Consider the following 18417-nt stretch of genomic DNA (forward strand, 5'->3'; position numbering starts at 1 on the left):
GGATGGATGGATGATAGACAGATGACAGATACTTAAAATTGGATGGATGGCTAGGTAGGTAGGTACAAACAATTAGATAATAGATGATAGAGATAAATATTATATTATTTATATATGTATATATATACTAGTCTCCCTATAGTAGTCTCCCTTTATTTATCAGCACAAATGCAACACAAATGTAACAAAGGCAACATAAAAAAAATATGGTTTTCTGCCTGGATGGTCTCCTGGAGTGAGCCGAAAGACAGAAAAGCGAAGCAGTGAGTTCCCTCCCATATTTGGGCATACCAGGGGTTGTGACACAATACATACATACATACATACATACATACATACATACATACATACATACATACTATTGGATGATGGGTAGATAGGTAGGTATATACAAACGATTAGATGAATAGGATAGGATAGGATAAAATAGAATAGAATAACTTTATTTTCCCTTTGAATGTACACTAATTGGCATACATTAAAATGAAATTTCGTTGCCTACAGCTCTTAAAGGGTCGCCACCTCCGCTATGTACGACGTAAATATGACAAGATAAATAAATAAACATGTAGATAACCACATATCTTATGTGACACATATAATAGATGATAGAAAGAGAGAGAAATAAGCTATTAGATTTTAGATGATACAGAATTAGATATAGAGAGAGGGAGAGATGAACAATTAGATAGTGTATAGATGATACAGAATGATGGATGGATGGATGGATGGATGGATGATGGATGGATGGATGGATGGATGGTAGATAAGCAAGCAGGCAGACAATTAGATAGATAATAGATAAAGTTGAACCCCAAAGGTCTTAAAAGTTGATGAGATTGAAGAACTGGTCTAACTAAATGGCCCGTTCATCTCCGTCTGCTTGCTGCTTCTCCTTAAAAGGCAAATAAATCATATTTCTTAACTGCTCTCCATCGTCAACTCATCTCATTTTTGCTGCTTTTTGCTCTTCCTTTGAATCTTCACCTCTCTCTCTCTCTTCTTTCTTTCCTTCCTTCTTTCTTTCTTTCTTTCTTTCTTTCTTTCTTTCTTTCTTTCCTTTTAATTTTGAGTCTCTGGAAGCCAACTGTGGTTGAAGGCTCCGTGCCAGCCCAACCCTCCCCAAAGCTGCCAATCTTATGACAATCCCCAGCTTCGCTTCCTCCTTCCTCATCATCAGAAGAAACCCAAACTTTTATTTTTCTCTCTTCGTGGCGGTAGACACGCACGCACCTTTCGTTTAATTGTGCCATTAATCTTCTTCTCGGACAGATTCCTTTCTCCCGTTTAGCTTTGAGGGACTTTATCAGATGTTCCTTTTGGAACGTGGAGGGGGGAAAATCTATTTTTTTCTTTTAAATGTCTGGCAGGTAACTCTGGAAAGGGAGTTTTCCTCTCATTGTCGTCCTCACAAATTATTTCTGGCGTAGCTGAAATTCAGTTTTTCCCCCCTGGAAAGAGTTTTCCAGCGAGGAGATACCTCCTTACGCTGCTGACCCCAAGTTCAGCCTTCGCACAGGCTGCTTAACCTGCGTGTTCTCCTCACAGCACGCGATACAGCTGGTCCTCCAGTTACGACCGCAATCGAGTGGCCACTCTAAGCTGGGTGGTGAAGTGAGTCGCGCCTGATTTTGTGAGGTGGTGTTTTTTGTTTTTTTTTTGCTGTGGATGCGAAAGAAATCGATGCGGTTTTTAACTGAATCATGCGGTTGTTAAGTGAGTCTGCCTTCCCTGATGGGCTTGGCTTGTTGGAAGCCAGCCGAGAAGGTCGCAAAATGGAGGAATCCCATGACCCCGGGAGACTGCATAAATACATGGCCGTTATCAATCCCCTGAATTTTGAGCCCGTGACTGTTAGGATGCTGTGACGGTCGTAAGTGGGAGGACTGGTCATAAATTGCTTTTCTCGGTGCTGTTCTAAATTTGAATGGCTGAATGAACGGTAGTAAGTCAGTGACTACCTGTAGTTTTTCTTTCTTTCCTTCTCTTCTTTTCCTTCTCCTAATTTCTCCTTTCTGTTTTCTTCCTTCTCTTCTCATCTCTCCTCTTCCTTTTCTTCTCCCTGTCTTTTTTCTTTCCTTCCTCCCTTCCTTTATTCTTCCCTCTTTCTTTCCTTCCTTTCTTTCTTGTTCTCTCCTTTTCTCTTAACTTGCTTCCTTCCTCTCCTCTCCTCCTCTCCTTCTTTTTCTTCTCTTAACGTTTTTTCTTTCCAACCTTCCTTCCTCATCTCTTCTTTCCTTAACTTCTTCCTTTCTTTTTTCTTCCTTCCTCTTCTTCCATCCTCCCTCCCTCCCTTCATTTTCCCTCTTTCCTTCCTTCCTTCCTTCCTTCCTTGTTCTCCTCTCCTTTTCTCTTCTCTTTTTCTTCTTTTAGCTTCCTTCCTTCCTCTCCTCCTTTCTTTTTCTCTCTTCTTTTCATTTTTCCTTCCTTCCTCTTCTTTTCTCAACTTCTTCCTTTTTTTCTTCCTTCTCTTATCTTTTTTTTCTCTTTCCTTCCTTTTTCCCTTCTTTCCTTCCTCTTCTCTTCTCAACTTCTTCCTCCCTTTTTTCTTCCTTCTCTTATCTTTTCTCTACTTCTCTTAATTTCTTCCTTTCTTTTTCTTCCTTCTTTTCTCATTTCTTCTTCTCTTAACTTCTTCCTTCCTTCTTTCCCTCTCTTTTTCCTCTCCCCCATTCTTTTTCCTTTCGTGCCAATTTGAAACCCTCCCTTGCCTCAAAGACAAGTGGGTAGGAGCCCAGTCCATTGGATGAAAGTGGGGGCCAGCTTCTCCTCTTAGCCAACCCCCCCCCCCCCGTCCCACCAAAACAATAATAATAAAGTTTGCAGAAGATTAAATAAACAGAGGATAAGCTTTACAAATTCCTTTGGAGAGGGAGAGCGCTAAAAGATAATTAATCGTAACTCTCCTCAGGTAGAGTGATGATTTCCAAGAAAAGTTCCCTTTTCACCTTCTCCTCCTCCTCTTCTTTTCATTCCCCTTTTCAGCTCCTTTAGAAATTAAACACAAAGGAACGCAAACGGATCTAGCCACACCTGTCTGATCTTGGCTTGGTCACGATCGAAAAATGTTGAGTGGTTTCTGTTTGCAGAAAGCCACGATAGCAACCCATCTTGGTGCCAACTTTGGCATCAACAACGGCACTGCACACAAGGCAGCAATTATTATTATTATTTTTCCCCCTGGGGGGGGATTTTTATCTGCCTGCTGTTGTTGGTCTGGGGTGGTGCTTTCGTTACCTGGGAGGAATAAGGGGTGCTTGTCTCGGAACAAACCACGATTCACACAGTCTTTGGGGGATGCCCACCAACGAGGAATAGAAGAATAGAATAAGATTAGGAGTAGGATAGGAGGATAGAATAGAATAGAATTTGGAATGAAAAAAAATAGAATTAGGAATGGAATGGAATAGAATATGGAATGGAATAGAAATAGAATTGAATGGAATGGAATAGATTAGAATAGAATTAGGAATAGGATAGGAGGATAGAATAAAATAAAATTAGGAATAGAATGGAATAGAATATGGAATAGAAATAGAATAGAATTGGGAATGGAATGGAATAGAATATGGAATGAAATAGAATGTGGAATAGAAATAGAATGGAATAGAATAGAATTAGGAATGGAATGGAATAGAATAGAATATGGAATGGAATAGAATAGAATAGAATATGGAATGAAATAGAATATGGAATGGAATAGAAATAGAATAGAATTAGGAATGGAATGGAATAGAATAGAATATGGAATGAAATAGAATATAGAATAGAATAGAATAGAATTAGGAATGGAATGGAATAGAATAGAATATGGAATGAAATACGTAGAATAGGGAATAGAAATAGAATGGAATAGAATAGAATAGAATATGGAATGGAATAGAATATGGAATGAAATAGAATATGGAATAGAATAGAATATGGAATGGAATAGAGTAGAATTAGGAATGGAATGGAATATGGAATGGAATAGAATATGGAATGGAATAGAAATAGAATGGAATGGAATAGGATAAAATTAGGAATGGAATGGAATGGAATGGAATATGGAATGAAATAGAATATGGAATGGAATAGAAATAGAATAGAGTAGAGAAGAGAATATAGAATAGAATAGAATCAGAATTAGAATAACAGAGTTGGAAGGGACCTTGAAGGTCTTCTAGTCCAACCTCCTGCTTAGGCAGGAAACCCTACACCACTTAAGACAAATGGATATCCAACATCTTCTTAAAAACCTCCACTGTTGGAGCATTCACAATTTCTGGAGGCAAGTTGTTCCATTGATTATCAACAGGCATCAAAAGAAATTTTGCGGCTGCCAATAAAGCCAACACAGTTGTAGGCTGCATCAACAGAGGGATAGAATCAAGATCACTTGAAGGGTTAAGACCACTTTACAATCCCTTGGTAAGGCCACACTTGGAATACGGCATTCAGTTCTGGTCTCCACGATGTAGAAAAGATGTGGAGACTCTAGAAAGAGTGCAGAGAAGAGCAACAAAGAGGATTAGGGGCCTGGAGGCTAAAACCTATGAAGAACGGTTGCAGGAACTGGGTATGTCTAGTTAAATGAAAAGAAGGACTAGGGCAGACATGATAGCATCTTCCAATATCTCAGGGGTTGCCACAAAGAAGAGGGAGTCAAGCTATTCTCCAAAGCACCTGAGGGTAGAACAAGAAGCAATGGGTGGAAACTAATCAAGGACAGAAGCAACTTAGAACTGAGGAGAAACTTCCTGACAGTTAGAACAATTCATCAGTGGAACAGCTTGCCTCCAGAAGTTATGAATTCTCCAGCACTGGAAGTTTTTAAGAAGAGATTGGACAACATTTGAAATGGGATAGGGTTTCCTACCTGAGCAGGGGGTTGGACAGTTGGGCAGTTTGGCAGTTCGAATCCCTAGCGCTGCGTAACGGAGGGAGCTCCCGTGACTTGTCCCAGCTTCTGCCAACCTAGCAGTTCGAAAGCACGTAAAAAAATGCAAGTGGAAAAATAGGGACGACCTTTGGTGGGAAAGGAACAGCGCTCCGTGCGCCTTCGGCGTTGAGTCATGCCGGCCACATGACCACGGAGACGTCTTCGGACAGCGCTGGCTCTGTGGCTTTGAAACGGAGGTGAGCAGCGCCCCCTAGAGCCGGGAACGACTAGCACATAGGTGCGAGGGGAACCTTTTACCTTTATGAGAAATGTATAAGTTGGTTGAATGTAATAATTATGATTAATGGCATTTGTTTTGTTTGCATTGGAAGGTATACCACTCAGGTGCCACACCGTTCGATAATAAAGAATTAAAAACTATTTTAAAAAAAAGAATAAAAACATTTTACCCAATAATCTTCTCTCTTCCAGAGCTGGAACTGGTACAAAATGCTTTCTTCACGGACCCCAACGATCAGAGCGCTTGGTTCTACCACCGTTGGCTCCTGGGCAGAGGTAGGGGCCCACGCCGCCACCTTGCTTGCCGGGAAATTCAGCTTAAGGCAGATTCTGGGGAGGGGGCTTTCCCCAGGACGGGAAGTGGGCACGGCGGAGGATTTATCTCCAGATAAATGAAGATTGCCCCCCGCAGAGGATATCAGAGGCTGGCAGACTGAGTTGGTGGGGTCCTTGGTGTCTCTGGGGCTTGGTGGTTTCCTTGCAGACATCTCATGACCCGACTAGGTAACGTCATCAGGGTAGCAGGGACCTACAAGCACGGATGATGTTATCTAGCTGGTTAATGAAATGCCTGCAAGAAAACCGCCAAGCGCAGAGGCTACCAAGGACCCCAGAGATGAGCTCCTCCTCCCTTCTAGCACTCATGATGTTACCTAGCTGGGTCATGAAATGTCTGCAAGAAAACCGCCAAGCTCAGAGAGCATCAAGAATCCCATAGATCCCCCCCTTCCTCCTCCTCCTCCTCCTCTTCCTCCCCCTCTCCCCCTCCCTTCTTCCTCCTCTTCTTCCTCCTCCTCTTCCTCTCCCTCTCCCCCTCCCTTCTTCCATCTCTTATTCCTCCTCTTTCTCTTCCTCCCCCTCTCCTCCCTTCTTCCAACTCTTCTTCCTCCTCTTCTTTCTCCTCCTCCTCTTCTTCCCCCTCTCCTCCTCCCTTCTTCCATCTCTTATTCCTCCTCTTCTTTCTCCTACTCTTCCTCCCCCTCTCCCCCTCCCTTCTTCCATCTCTTCTTTCTCCTCCTCTTCCTCTCCCCCTCCCTTCTTCCATCTCTTCTTCCTCCTCCTCCTCCTCTTCGCCCCCTCCTCCTCCCTTCTAGCACTGACGATGAAATGTCTGCAAGAAAACCACCAAGCTCAGAGACCACCAAGGATGCCATAGATTCCCTCTTCCTCCTCCATCATTCCAAAAAATCCCCACTCCCTTCTAGCACTGATGACATTCCCTAGCTGGGTCATGAAACGTCTGCAAGAAAACCACCAAGCTCAGAGACCACCAAGGACCCCACAGTCCTCCTTCTCTTCCTCCTCCTCCTCCTCCTCCAACATCATAACAGAAACCCCACTCCCTTCTACCACTGATTATATTATCTAGTTTGGTCATGAAACGTCTGCAAGAAATCCACCAAGCTCAGAGAGCACTAAAGACCCCACGGTTGTTCTCCTCCTCCCCCTCCTCCTCCTCCTCCTCCCTCCCTCCCTCCCTCCCTCCCCCTCCTCCTCCCTCCTCCTCCTCCTCCTCCTCCTCCTCCTCCTCCCCTCCTCCTCCTCCTCCTTCTCCCTCCTCCTCCTCCTTCTCCCTCCTCCTCCTCCTCCTTCTCCTCCTCCTTCTCCTCCTCCTCCTCCTCCTCCTCCTTCTCCTCCTCCTCCTCCTCCTCCTTCTCCTCCTCCTTCTCCTCCTTCTCCTCCTCCTCCTCCTCCTCCTCCTCCTCCTCCTCCTCCTCCTCCTCCTTCTCCTCCTCCTCCTCCTCCTCCTTCTCCTCCTCCTTCTCCTCCTTCTCCTCCTCCTCCTCCTCCTCCTCCTCCTCCTCCTCCTCCTCCTCCTCCTCCTCCTCCTTCTCCTCCTCCTCCTCCTCCTCCTTCTCCTCCTCCTCCTCCCTCCTCCTCCTCCTCCTCCTCCTCCTCCTCCTCCTCCTCCTCCTCCATCATCATCATCATCATCATCATCATCCCAGAAACTCCACTCCCTTCTCTCTGTGGAGATTCTCAGTCACCCATAAACCTCCAAGTGGCTTCAACAATCCTCAGAGGGAGTACTAACAACCAGACAACTGCAAAGGAATAGAAATCCTTCCACCCGCCACCATTCAGCCAGAACCGAAGAAGCTTCCTGGAGGAGAAGCGAAACCTCTTCAGGGGAAACCCCCCCCCCTAGAAAAATCCAGTTGCCTCTTGAAAAAGCACCTATTTGGGGGGGGGGGGTGCCACGCCCTTTCAGCACTTTTGGTGTTCCCTCTGCAATTAAATCCCCCACAATTCAACCCCGTCCTACAAATATTCTTCTTTTATTGACGTTCTCCTCAATTAGAGACCCTTTTCAGGCCGGGGGAAATCTCAAACTTTCCGAATTCCCCCCCCCCCCCAACCGCTCAAAATCCTGCGAGGTAAACTCGTGCGCGCGCGCAATTCAAACTGTTCTGCGCACGCTACTGCCAATTTCCGCAACCCAGGCTGCCAAACTACAACCGGTAGGAAGCGACCACTGCATCACGCTTCCAACGCGGGAGTCCATTGAACAAAACCCATCTTCCACTCCCCCATCCGGATGCGTTTGTTTCCCACCCTTAGGCGATCCCGAGCCAACCATCCGTTGCGTCTACGTCAACAGGCCAAACACCTCCCTGGCAGTGGCCTTCTCTCATCCTGTGGCGGTGAGTTCCAGAGGCTCTCGCGTGGGTGGGGGGGAATTTTCAGAAGTCCATCCGGCTGCGGTGACCGTTTCCGTCTCTCTGATTTTTTTTTTTTCTAGGTGGCTCCGGCGTCCCATGACCTCATCGTATTCGGCGACGAGTCTCCGCTGGTGGTGCGTTGGCGCACGCCGGACGGGAAAAATAAACCCGGGTATATGTGGGTATCCTTTGGCCCAGGAGGAGCCATTGATGGGTGTTATTGGGGAGCAGAGAAAAAAATGGGGGCGTTCTTTAGTGAACGCGGGCATCCAAGTATCCAAAAAATAAATCCTTCAACCGATGAACAGAGTCAGAAGGGACCTTAAAGGTCATCTAGTCCAACCCCCCACCCACCCAAGCAGGAGACCCTACACTATTTCTGACCGACGGCAGTCCAGTCTCCTCTTGAAAGCCTCCAGGGATGAAGCTCCCACAACTTCCGAAGGCAACTTCTGTTCCATGGGTTGATTCTTCTCACTGTCTCCTTATTTCCAGGTTGAATGTCTCTCCTGGATTAGTTTCCATCCATTATTCCTTGTCTGGCCTTCGGGTGCCTTGGAGAATAGCTTGACCCCCCTCCTCCTCTCTGGGGCAGCCCCTCAAATATTGAAAGATGCTCTCCTGTCTCCCCTGGTCCTTCTCTTCCCTAGACTAGCCAGGCCCAGTTCCTGCAACCGTTCGTCGTATGTTTGAGCCTCCAGTCCCCTCATCATCCTGGTTGCTCTTCTCTGCACTCTTTCCAGAGTCTCAACATCCTTTTTTATAGTGTGGGGACCAAAACTGGATGCAGGATTCCAGGTGTGGCCTTACTAAGGCTTTACACAGTGGTATTAGTATCTCCCTTGATCTTGATTGTATCCTTCTGTTAATGCAATTTAGGATTGCATTGGCTTTTTTGGCTGCCGCTGCACATAACTGGCTCCTATTTAGCTGGTTGTCCACTAAGACTCCAAGATCCCTCTCCCAGTGACCACCATTAAGCCAGGTTTCACCCAGTTTATAGGTGTCCTTTGGGGGTTTTCTTGCCTAAGTGTAAGACTTGACTTTTCTCTACATTGAATTTCACTTTGTCAGGTAGGGTCCCGGGTTCAAGTCTACCAAGATCCATCTGGATCTTGAGCCTATCTTCTTGGGTGTTAGCTATTCCTGCCAGCTTAGTATCATCTACAAATCCTTGAGTGACAACCATTGTTTCGCGGACCGTTTGAAGTTACAGCAACACTGGGGAAAAAAGTGACTTACTGCCATTTTTTTCCCCCCACACTTAGCAACCGTGACCTCAGGGGTCAAATTATTCTCCAGAGCACCAAAAACGGCAGGACAAGAAACAATGGATGGAAACTAATGTGGGAGAGAAGCGACCTGGAATTAAGGAGAAACTTCCTAAGAGGGAGGACTTAATTAACCAGTGGAACTGCTTGCCACTAGTAGTTACAACACGGGAGGCTTTTAAGAAACTAGGCAGCCACAAGTCTGAAGTAGTATAGGCTCTCCTGCTTGAGCAGAGGGCTGGACTAGAAGACCTCCAAGGTCCCCTCCAGCTCTAGTCACGGTCACGTGTTCAAATTGGGAGACTGAGCCACTGGCTCACATTTATGACGGTCGTACTGTCCCAGGGGAATCACACGATCCCCTTTTGCGACCGCCTGACGAGCAAAATCCCATCCCGGGATTCGCTGAACGGCGGTGATCAAGGAAGGTCGTAAAAGCTGGCTTTTAACAACTGTGTTGCTTAGCAATGGGGATTCCGGGCTCGGTTGCGGTCGTAAGACGAGGACGTCCCACCCACACTGTCAGCCGGTCGGGCTGTTTTGTGTCTTGCGGCAATCCAGGAATTTTTAATTTGCGTATTAGCCCCCGGGGAGATCAGAGTGGATTTAATTGCTCTCCGGAGACCACGTGAAGGGAGATCCATCTTAGGAGGAGAGATGGAAGTTTGAAAGAAGACGAGAGTTGGGAAAAGATTAAATCAGACTCTTTCGACAGTGTTTGTAAACCTGAGTTACTTGCTGAGGGATGAACTTCAACTCCCAGAATTCCCCTGGCTGGGGAATTCTGGGAGTTGAAGTCCATCCATCTTAAAATGGCGAAGGTTGAAGAAACATTGCTTTAGGACAGGCGTGTCCAAACTTGGCAACTTTAAGACTTGTGGACTTCAACTCCCAGAATTGGGAGTTGAAGTCCACAAGTCTTAAAGTTGCCAAGTTTGGACACCCCTGCTTTAGGAGTTTCTTAAAATGGAAAAAAAAAAAGATTCCCACAGAGCCTGTTTAGCAAGATTCCTGCAGAAGAATGGGCAGGATCCAAGGAATTCCAACAATGGCGATTAATTATTACTTAGAAACCATATAAGTGTGTATTTTAGCCTACTCTATGCTTCCAAGGAACTAGGCGTGGCCCTGCAAAGAGGGAGCTGTTTTATTGGACAGCAAAGAATTTTGCAGCTGGCTATTTACAGGCTAAAGCGTATCCTTGCGGTTGCTAAGTGAATCACGTGGTCATTAAGCGAATCCGGCTTGGACTTTGCTTGTGGGAAGGTCATCCGTGGCAATCTGATGGTTTTGTTTAAAAACTTCAACGGGGGCGCAGGTGTAGATACCTTTGTAAAGGTGAAGGGAGAAAAAAATGCAATTTGAAAAGCTTGGTTGTAAGCATTTCTGTTTTTTTTTAAAAAAAACTCTGCATGTGCTCAGAAATCCCTTAACAGCAGCTTCATTTGAAATTGAATCTTCCTCGTCATGAACACGTATGCATCTGAAGTAGACTGTTGTTTCCCTGTACACACACACAAACGCACATCATACCTCTGATGCTACCCCTTCGCTGGGAGTTTAGACATTCTACTCCCCCTCCCCACCCGAAAGGGGCTCTGTTCCAACTGCCAGTTGCCTTACATTAACGCGCTCTGATCAGTAGTGGCATCCTATTACCTTCACTACCGGTTCGAGAGCGGGAGCATGCGCAGAAGGTCGGTTATGACATCTGGGTGGGTGGGCGGAGCCTTGCGCCGCCGTCACAACTGCTTTGCCCGAACCAGCAGATTACCACCTCTGACTCTGATGCTAAGGAGTTACACATTCTACTCCCCCTCCCCACCTGAAAGGAGCTCTGTTCCAACTGCCAGTTGCCTTATATTAACACGCTCTGATGCTACCCCTTCACTAAACCAGGCGTGGGCGTGGCCAGCCTGTGACTCATCTGGCCTGCTGGCTGGGAGTTTAGACATTCTACTCCCCCTCCTCACCTGAAAAGAACTCTGTTCCAACTGCCAGTTGCCTTACATTGACATGCTCTGATGCTAAGGAGTTACAAGCTTTACAAGTTTCAAGTTTTAAGTGCCCGATCACTGGTAACCAGCTACTAGTATAATATATGTGGGTATATGCATAATTCTGTATTTAATCTTTATTTATTTATTGTGTTATGTAGCGTATATTGCAGCTGGTGACCCTTTGAGAGCTGGATGCAATTAAATTTCACTTTAATGTACGCCGATTAGTGTACATTCAAGGTGACTATAAAATTATTATTATTCTAGTTTTCTGGGGATTTCAGAAATTGGTGCCAGATCTAGAAAATCTAAAATGCCTCTTTTAGCAGAAATGTGAGTGCTGCGAATTTGAGGAAGGGTCTACCCTAATGCTTGACCTATGACCGCCATTGAGCCCCAAAACGTCCATCGCAAAGCAGGACAGTAGTTAAGGGAGGTTCGCCTCATTTTATGACCTTTCTCGCCGCAGTTGTTAAGAGAATCGCTGCCGCTTTTAAGTTAGAAACTGTTCAATGAATCTGGATTCCCCGTTGACTTTCCTCGTCGGAAGGTCGCAAAAGGGGGACCGCGACCGTCGTAAACACGAGTCATTTGCCCTGCGTTCTGAATTTGGAATCCCTAGGACCTGTCGTAAGTGTGAAAAAAATGGCCAATAAGTCACTGGGTTCTATCTGCCAGCGGAACTCCCAATGGTCACTAAATGAACTGACGTAAGTCGAGGACTGTCTGAATATGAAGCAGGGAGCTGGGCAGCCGCTTTTGCCGTTTTCGAGAATTCTGGTTGGTTGGTTTGTTTCCTTAAATCCGGCCGTTTTCCCAGCTGTGTGACCTGCCAGCCTCTGCCCTCAACGACCACTGGCCTCAACACACCTTCCGCGTCCTCTGGGCCGAAGGACACGTGCAGAAGGAATGTGTCCTCTTCAAAGGTGACGTGACTGCACCCCTGTCCCATCCCGTCCCCCCCAATTTTCCTGCATGTCCGGACCCCTGACACTCCCCGCCCTTCTCTCCTCCTCAGGCCACAAGGACTGCTGGAACCAAGATTCGGTGACGGACGAACAGGTGTTCAGGTAAGGGAGGGGGTCAAAATCTCGGGGGTGGGGCCCTTGGCCTTTGTTCACACAACACCAGAGGAGGGTTGCTACCAGTTCGCACCGATTCGGCCAAACCAGTCATGGAAATTGCGACTGGGTTGCTGAATCTGTATGGATGACAGGCTGGCCACGCCCCTGAAATGATTTCCGTTGCCGGCATGTTTTTTAGCCCTATTTTAATGTTCCAAGCATGCCCGGAACAATTTATAGGCCACTGCGCACTCATGCGCAGTGAACCGTCAGTAACCCACCCCTACACAGCACACTAAACGAGGGAGAAGCGGCTTTGGGGGGGGGTCTCAGCAAAAGATGCAGGGCAGAGTTTCATCGGATGGAGCATCAAGGAAGGGAGGCGAATGGTGACGAAGGGAAATTGTTCGCCGGTTGAGTCTTGGCGGGTGTGGGTCCTTCCTTATTTTCCTAATCTATGGGGTAAAAAGTGCCTTGGCAAAGCGCTTCCCAGAATGCTGGCTGGGGAATTCTGGGAGTTGAAGTCCAAATGCTGGATAGGGAATTCTGGGAACTGAAGTCCATCCAATGCTGGCTAAGGAATTCTGGGAATTGAAGTCCAAATGCTGGATAGGGAACTCTGGGAATTGAAGTCCAAATGCTGGATAGGGAATTCTGGGAGTTGGTCCACACAATCCTGGCTAGGGAATTCTGGGAGTTGTAGTCCACCCACCTTAAAGTGGGTGTGGTGGCGAATGGTGGAGGAAAGGAAATTGTTCGCCGGTTGGCATCTCAGCGGATGTGGAGTTGAAGTCCACCCAATGCTGGCTAAGGAATTCTGGGAATTGAAGTGAAATGCTGGCTGGGGAATTCTGGGAGTTGAAGTCCACACAATGCTGGATAGGGAATTCTGGGAGTTGAAGTCCAAATGCTGGCTAGGGAATTCTGGGAGTTGAAGTCCACACAGTGCTGGCTGGGGAATTCTGGGAATTGAAGTCCAAATGTTGGATAGGGAATTCTGGGAGTTGAAGTCCATCCAATGCTGGCTAAGGAATTCTGGGAATTGAAGTCCAAATGTTGGATAGGGAATTCTGGGAACTGAAGTCCACCAAATGCTGGCTAATGAATTCTGAGAATTAAAATCCAAAGCCTGGCTAGGGAATTCTGGGAGTTGAAGTCCACCCAATGCTCCCTAGGGAATTTTGGGAACTGAAGTCCACCCAATGCTGGCTAGGGAATTCTGGGAATTGAAGTCCAAATGCTGGCTGGAGAATTCTGGGAACTGAAGTCCACCCAATGCTGGATAGGGAATTCTGGGAGTTGAAGTCCAAATGCTGGATAGGGAATTCTGGGAGTTGTAGTCCACCCACCTTAAAGTCGCTGGGGTTTTTGAGAAACACCGCTTTAGGATACAAATCCTCTCAGTGCCGATTTGACTCCCTGGCTTTGCTTAATGGAGGGAAAGAGGCCGCTTAATCTCCACTTAGCACCTCAGCAGCTCCTGTGGGGAAGACAGGGAGCTAATCCCCGTGTAACAAGCCTCAGTCACCGCGGCAAATCTTGGCAACGCACAAGAGCAAAGAGAGACGGCGCACGAGGCCCGTCCTTCGAGAACACAACACAACCCGTTGCGCAACAACCTACACCCATAGGTTGATCACGCAGGTAGTCCTCGGCTTACGACCAAGGCGGAGCCCCGAATTTCCCCTGCTGAGGGAGACAGGTGTTAAATTAGTCCTGACCCATTTTGCGACCTTTCTCGCCACCGTCGCTAAGTGGATCGCTGCCGTTCTTGAGTTAGTCACACGGTGGTTAAGTGAATCCCTTGTTTCCCCTTGCTCATCGGAAGGCCGCTAAAGGGGATCGCGTCACACCCACACCCACACCGACGGGACACCGCACGCCGTCGTAAATGTGAGTCAGTTGCCAATTGCCTGAATTTTGATCCCGTGAGCCTGGGGGATGCTGCCACGGTCGTTAAGTGTGAAAAACAGTCATTTTTCCAGTGCCGTCATAACTTGGAACGTTCACTAAGCCAACCGTTGTATGTCAAGGACTACCTGTATATTTTGCATTTAGCCTAAAGTGGCTGATGGAGCGCTCCTTCCTCCATTCTGCCCAAACACACACCTCCCTGCCAAGGTTTTAGCCAGAGGAAAGGGAGGAAGGAAGGAAGGAAGGAGCATAGGAGAGGGAAGGAAGGAAGGGAGAAAAGAAGGAATGCAAAAGGAAGGAAGGAGCACGGGAGAGGGAAGGAAGGAAGGGAGAAAAGAAGGAATGCAAAAGGAAGGAAGGAGCACGGGAGAGGGAAGGAAGGAAGGGAGAAAAGAAGGAATGCAAAAGGAAGGAATGAAGGAGCATGGGAGAAGGAAGGAAGGGAGAAAAGGAATGGAAAAGGAAGGAAGGAACATGGGAGAGGAAAGGAAGGAAAGGGAAAGGAGGAAGGGAGGAGTATGGGGAGAGAGGGAAGGGAGAAAGACAAGAAAGAAGGAAGGAAGGGAGAAAGGAAGGAGCATGGGAGAGGGAAGGAAGGAAGGGAAAAGACAGGAAAGGAAGGAGCGGAGAATGTCAGGAAGGAAGGAAAGAAAGAAAAGGCGGGAAAGGGGAAGGAAGCATGAAGAGAGGGAAGGAAGGAAGGAAGGAAAAAAGAAAAGGCAGGAAAGAAGGGAGCATGGGGGAGAGGGAAGGGAAGGAAGGAAGAAAAGACAGGAACAAAGAAGGAAATCAAAGACAGGAAGGAAGGAGCATGGAGGAGAAGGAAGGAAGGAAGGGAGACTGGCAGGAAAGGAAGGAAGAGGGGGAAAGGCAGAAAAGAGGTCGGAAGGAAAGAGGAAGGGAGCATGGAGGAAAGGAAAGAAGGAAGGAAGGAAAACTATCCATCGTCAGCCCCCCATTTTCCTCTCCGTCCCTCTTCTCCACCCAACCACCTGGCTCCCCTTCCATCCGTGGGGCATCCAGAGCCCGTTCTGGGCTTCGGGGCGGACCGAGATCTCGCCCGTGACATCTGGCCCGAGGGGGAAACCGAGTCAGCCAGCCGGGGTGATTGATGGGCCAATCCGTTTTCGGGCACACGTGTCAGGCTTCCTTCAGCTGAGCTAGCGCCGAGCTCGGCCTGACTCAGCGGAGGGAGGAAAGCCCCTCCGCCAGGGGGAAGAGGTGGGGAGATGCGCTCAGCGCCTGATGTCATCGGGGGGGGGGGAGAGAAAGGGGAGGGGGGAGCCAGTTAAGATTGGGGGGACACCCCCCACCCCGCCAACAATGCTGGACTGAAAAGGGAGGGGGGCATTGTTGGAGCCAAGGGGGTGCAGGCCAGCTGAGTGGTTCAGACTAAGGGGGGGTCCTCAGGAACTTTGAGATGGGTGGACTTCAACTCCCAGAATTCCCCCTGCCAGCCTAGGTGGGTTTCTTCAAGGCCCAGAATTCCCTCAAGCGCTGGGCGGAAATTGGCTTTCTGTGAATAGCCAGAATGCCTTGTGGGGGGGGGGGGGTTGGGGAGGGTCTTTCAGGAGGGTTTTTTTTATTTGTTTTGATATCTGTTTAATTGAATTCTGATCAGGCGTTGGGAGAATGAGGAGGAAGAGAGAGAGAATGACGGCTCCTTCCTCTCATTCCCATCTCTTTTTTTTCCCTCTTCCTCCCTTTCTCTCATTCTTATCTGTTCCTTCTTTCTTCCTCCTCTCCTTCCCATCTCCTCCCTTCACTATTTTTTCCTTCTCCCTTTCCTCCCTTACTCTCATTCCCATCTCTTCCTTCCTTCCATCCTTCTTCTTCCTCCTCCCTCCTTCCTTCCTCTCATTCCCATCTCCTCCCTTCCTGCCTTCGTTTTTCCTCCTCCCACCTTTCCTTCCTTCCATCTCTCCTTCCTTCCTTTCTCCCTCCCTTCTTCCTTCCTTTCATCTTTCCTCCCTCCCTCCTTCCTTCCTCTCATTCCCATCTCCTTCCTTCCTTCTTCCTCCCTCCCTTTCATTCCCATCTCCTTCCCTCCTTCCCTCCTCTCATTCCCACCTCCTTCCTCCTCCCTCCCTCACTTTGTTTTTCCTCCTCCCTCTTTTCCACATCTTCCCTCCCTCCCTCCCTTCCTCTGCCTTCCTCATTCCTATCCTTCCTTCCTTCCTTCTTCTTTCTCATCTCCTTCCTCCACCCTTCTTCCCTTTGTTTTTCCTCCTCCCTCTTTCCTTCCTTCCCATCTTCCCTTCCTTTTTTCCTTCCTCCCTCCCTTCCTCCCTCTCATTCCCATCTCCTCCTCCCTCCCTCTCATTTTTCCTCCTCCCTCCTTTCCTTCCCATCTTTCCCTCCTTCCTTTCTCTCTCCCTCCTTTCCTTCTCTCTTTCTCTCCTTCCTTTCCTTCTCTTTCTCCCTCCTTTCCTTCTCTCTTTCTCTCCTTCCTTTCCTTCTCTTTCTCTCTCCCTCCTTTCCTCCTCTTTCTCTCCTTCCTTTCCTTCTCTCTTTCTCTCCTTCCTTTCCTTCTCTTTCTCTCCTTCCTTTCCTTCTCTTTCTCTCTCCCTCCTTTCCTTCTCTCTTTCTCTCCTTCCTTTCCTTCTCTTTCTCTCTCCCTCCTTTCCTTCTCTCTTTCTCTCCTTCCTTCCTTCCCTGTGGCCAAAAACCTTGCTTTGCCTCCCTTCCTGACCTCCTCCTCCTCCTCCTCCTCTCCCTGTCCCAGGTGCGAGCTCTCCATTGAGAAGTCCACGGTGCTTCAGTCGGAGTTAGAATCCTGCAAGGAGCTGCAGGCCTTGGAGCCAGAAAACAAGTGTAGGTTCGGGATCTCCTTCGCTCCCACACAACTCAGGCGGATCCCAAGAAGAGCCCTCAGTAACAGCCTCAAATCTTTCCCCTAAGTTACTAGTCCTTAAGACTGTTCTGACAGCCTGTAGCCCCTCTAGAGGTTCTCAAGAGCTGCCCCGGGGACCTCCAGTTTTAAGAACCTCCTTCAGGACTAGCAACTTGAAAGATACAGGCACTCCTCGACTTACAACCATTCCTCGACTTACGACCATCCTCGCACTTATAATCTTCACAACATCCCCACGGCCTCACCCTTAAAATTCGGGCGCGTTATTTATGACGATGGCAGCATCCCAGAGTCACCTGACTCCCCCCCCCAGCCGGTTTCCGACAAAGCAAAGTCAGTGGGGGGGGAGCCGGTTCGCTTAACGACGGCACAATTTACTTAACGACTTCCGGGATTCACGAGGCCCAAAAAGGTGGTAACGTCAGGCGTGACTTGGAGAACCGCTGCCTTCCTTTCCTTAGCAATGGAAATTCCGTTCCCAGTGGCCGTCGTAAGTCGAGGACTACCTATAAACAGACGATCAAGGGAAAGATTAAACGTAATGGGAATGTTTGATGGTTTTTAGCGGGACCCCAACAAGCCAATTAGGGCAGGTGGGCAACTAAGTTATTTTATGCTTCCCTGCAGCTCTTTTCCATCCAGAAAAATATGCACAAGAAAGGAACTTTTCGCCAATGAATTTGTTCTGAGACAGTAAAAATCACGCACTCAGTCCCAAAAGCCCTCTTTTTATTTCAACGGCTGTGAATTACCGTATTTTTCAGATTATAAGACGCACCTGACTATAAGACGCACCTAAATTTAGAAGAGGAAAATAACAAGAACAAAAGGTTTTTTGGTCTCCGCGCACCACATTTTCAGCCCTTTTGGGGGGCCTTTTTTTGGCCCTTTTCCAGTCTTTTTCATACCCATTTTCGGGGCTTTGGGGGGGCTTTTTGGGGGGCTTTGGGGCCCATTTTGGGATTTTTTTTCAGCCCATTTTTGAGGCATTTTTCACCCCGTTTTTTCCAGAACCATGAGCTGAAAAAAGCCCCATAAATGGGCGGCAAAAAGGCCTGAATATGGGCCGCAAAAAGACCTGTAAACAGAGCAAAAAAGGCCTAAAATGGGCTGAAAAAAGGCCTGAAAATGTGCTGGAAAAAGGCCTGAAAACGGGGCAAAAAAAGCCTGAAAATGGGCTGAAAAAAGGCCTGGAAATGTGCTGGAAAAAGGCCTGTAAACAGGGCAAAAAAAGCCTGAAAACGGGCTGAAAAAAGGCCTGAAAATGTGCTGGGAAAAGGCCTAAAAACGGGGCAAAAAAAGCCTGAAAACGGGCTGAAAAAAGGCCTGAAATGTGCTGGAAAAAGGCCTGAAAACGGGGCAAAAAAAGGCTTGAAAACAGGGCTGAAAAAGGCCAGGAAATGGGGCATGCAGAGGCCACAAAATGGCCAGCAGATGGGCGGGGCTTTGGCAATATTCGGTCTATAAGACGCACAGACATTTTCACCCCC

General features: G+C 47.7%; 1 protein-coding gene across 6 annotated transcripts in view; it reads left to right on the forward strand.

The window, feature by feature from the left end:
- Positions 1-18417, forward strand: part of LOC309381615 (geranylgeranyl transferase type-2 subunit alpha-like) — a 38451-nt gene that overhangs the window by 14132 nt on the left and 5902 nt on the right. For all 6 annotated transcript variants that reach the window (XM_081932801.1, XM_081932800.1, XM_081932802.1 and 3 more), the window contains exons 7-12: positions 5354-5437; positions 7724-7806; positions 7905-8006; positions 11916-12021; positions 12114-12165; positions 16799-16887. In XM_081932801.1, the coding sequence (XP_081788927.1) occupies positions 5354-5437; positions 7724-7806; positions 7905-8006; positions 11916-12021; positions 12114-12165; positions 16799-16887 (516 nt within the window). The remainder of the gene's footprint in view (positions 1-5353; positions 5438-7723; positions 7807-7904; positions 8007-11915; positions 12022-12113; positions 12166-16798; positions 16888-18417) is intronic.

The sequence above is a fragment of the Natrix helvetica genome, assembly GCF_964273705.1.
Source record: "Natrix helvetica genome assembly, chromosome: Z".
NCBI classification, from domain to species: domain Eukaryota; kingdom Metazoa; phylum Chordata; class Lepidosauria; order Squamata; family Natricidae; genus Natrix; species Natrix helvetica.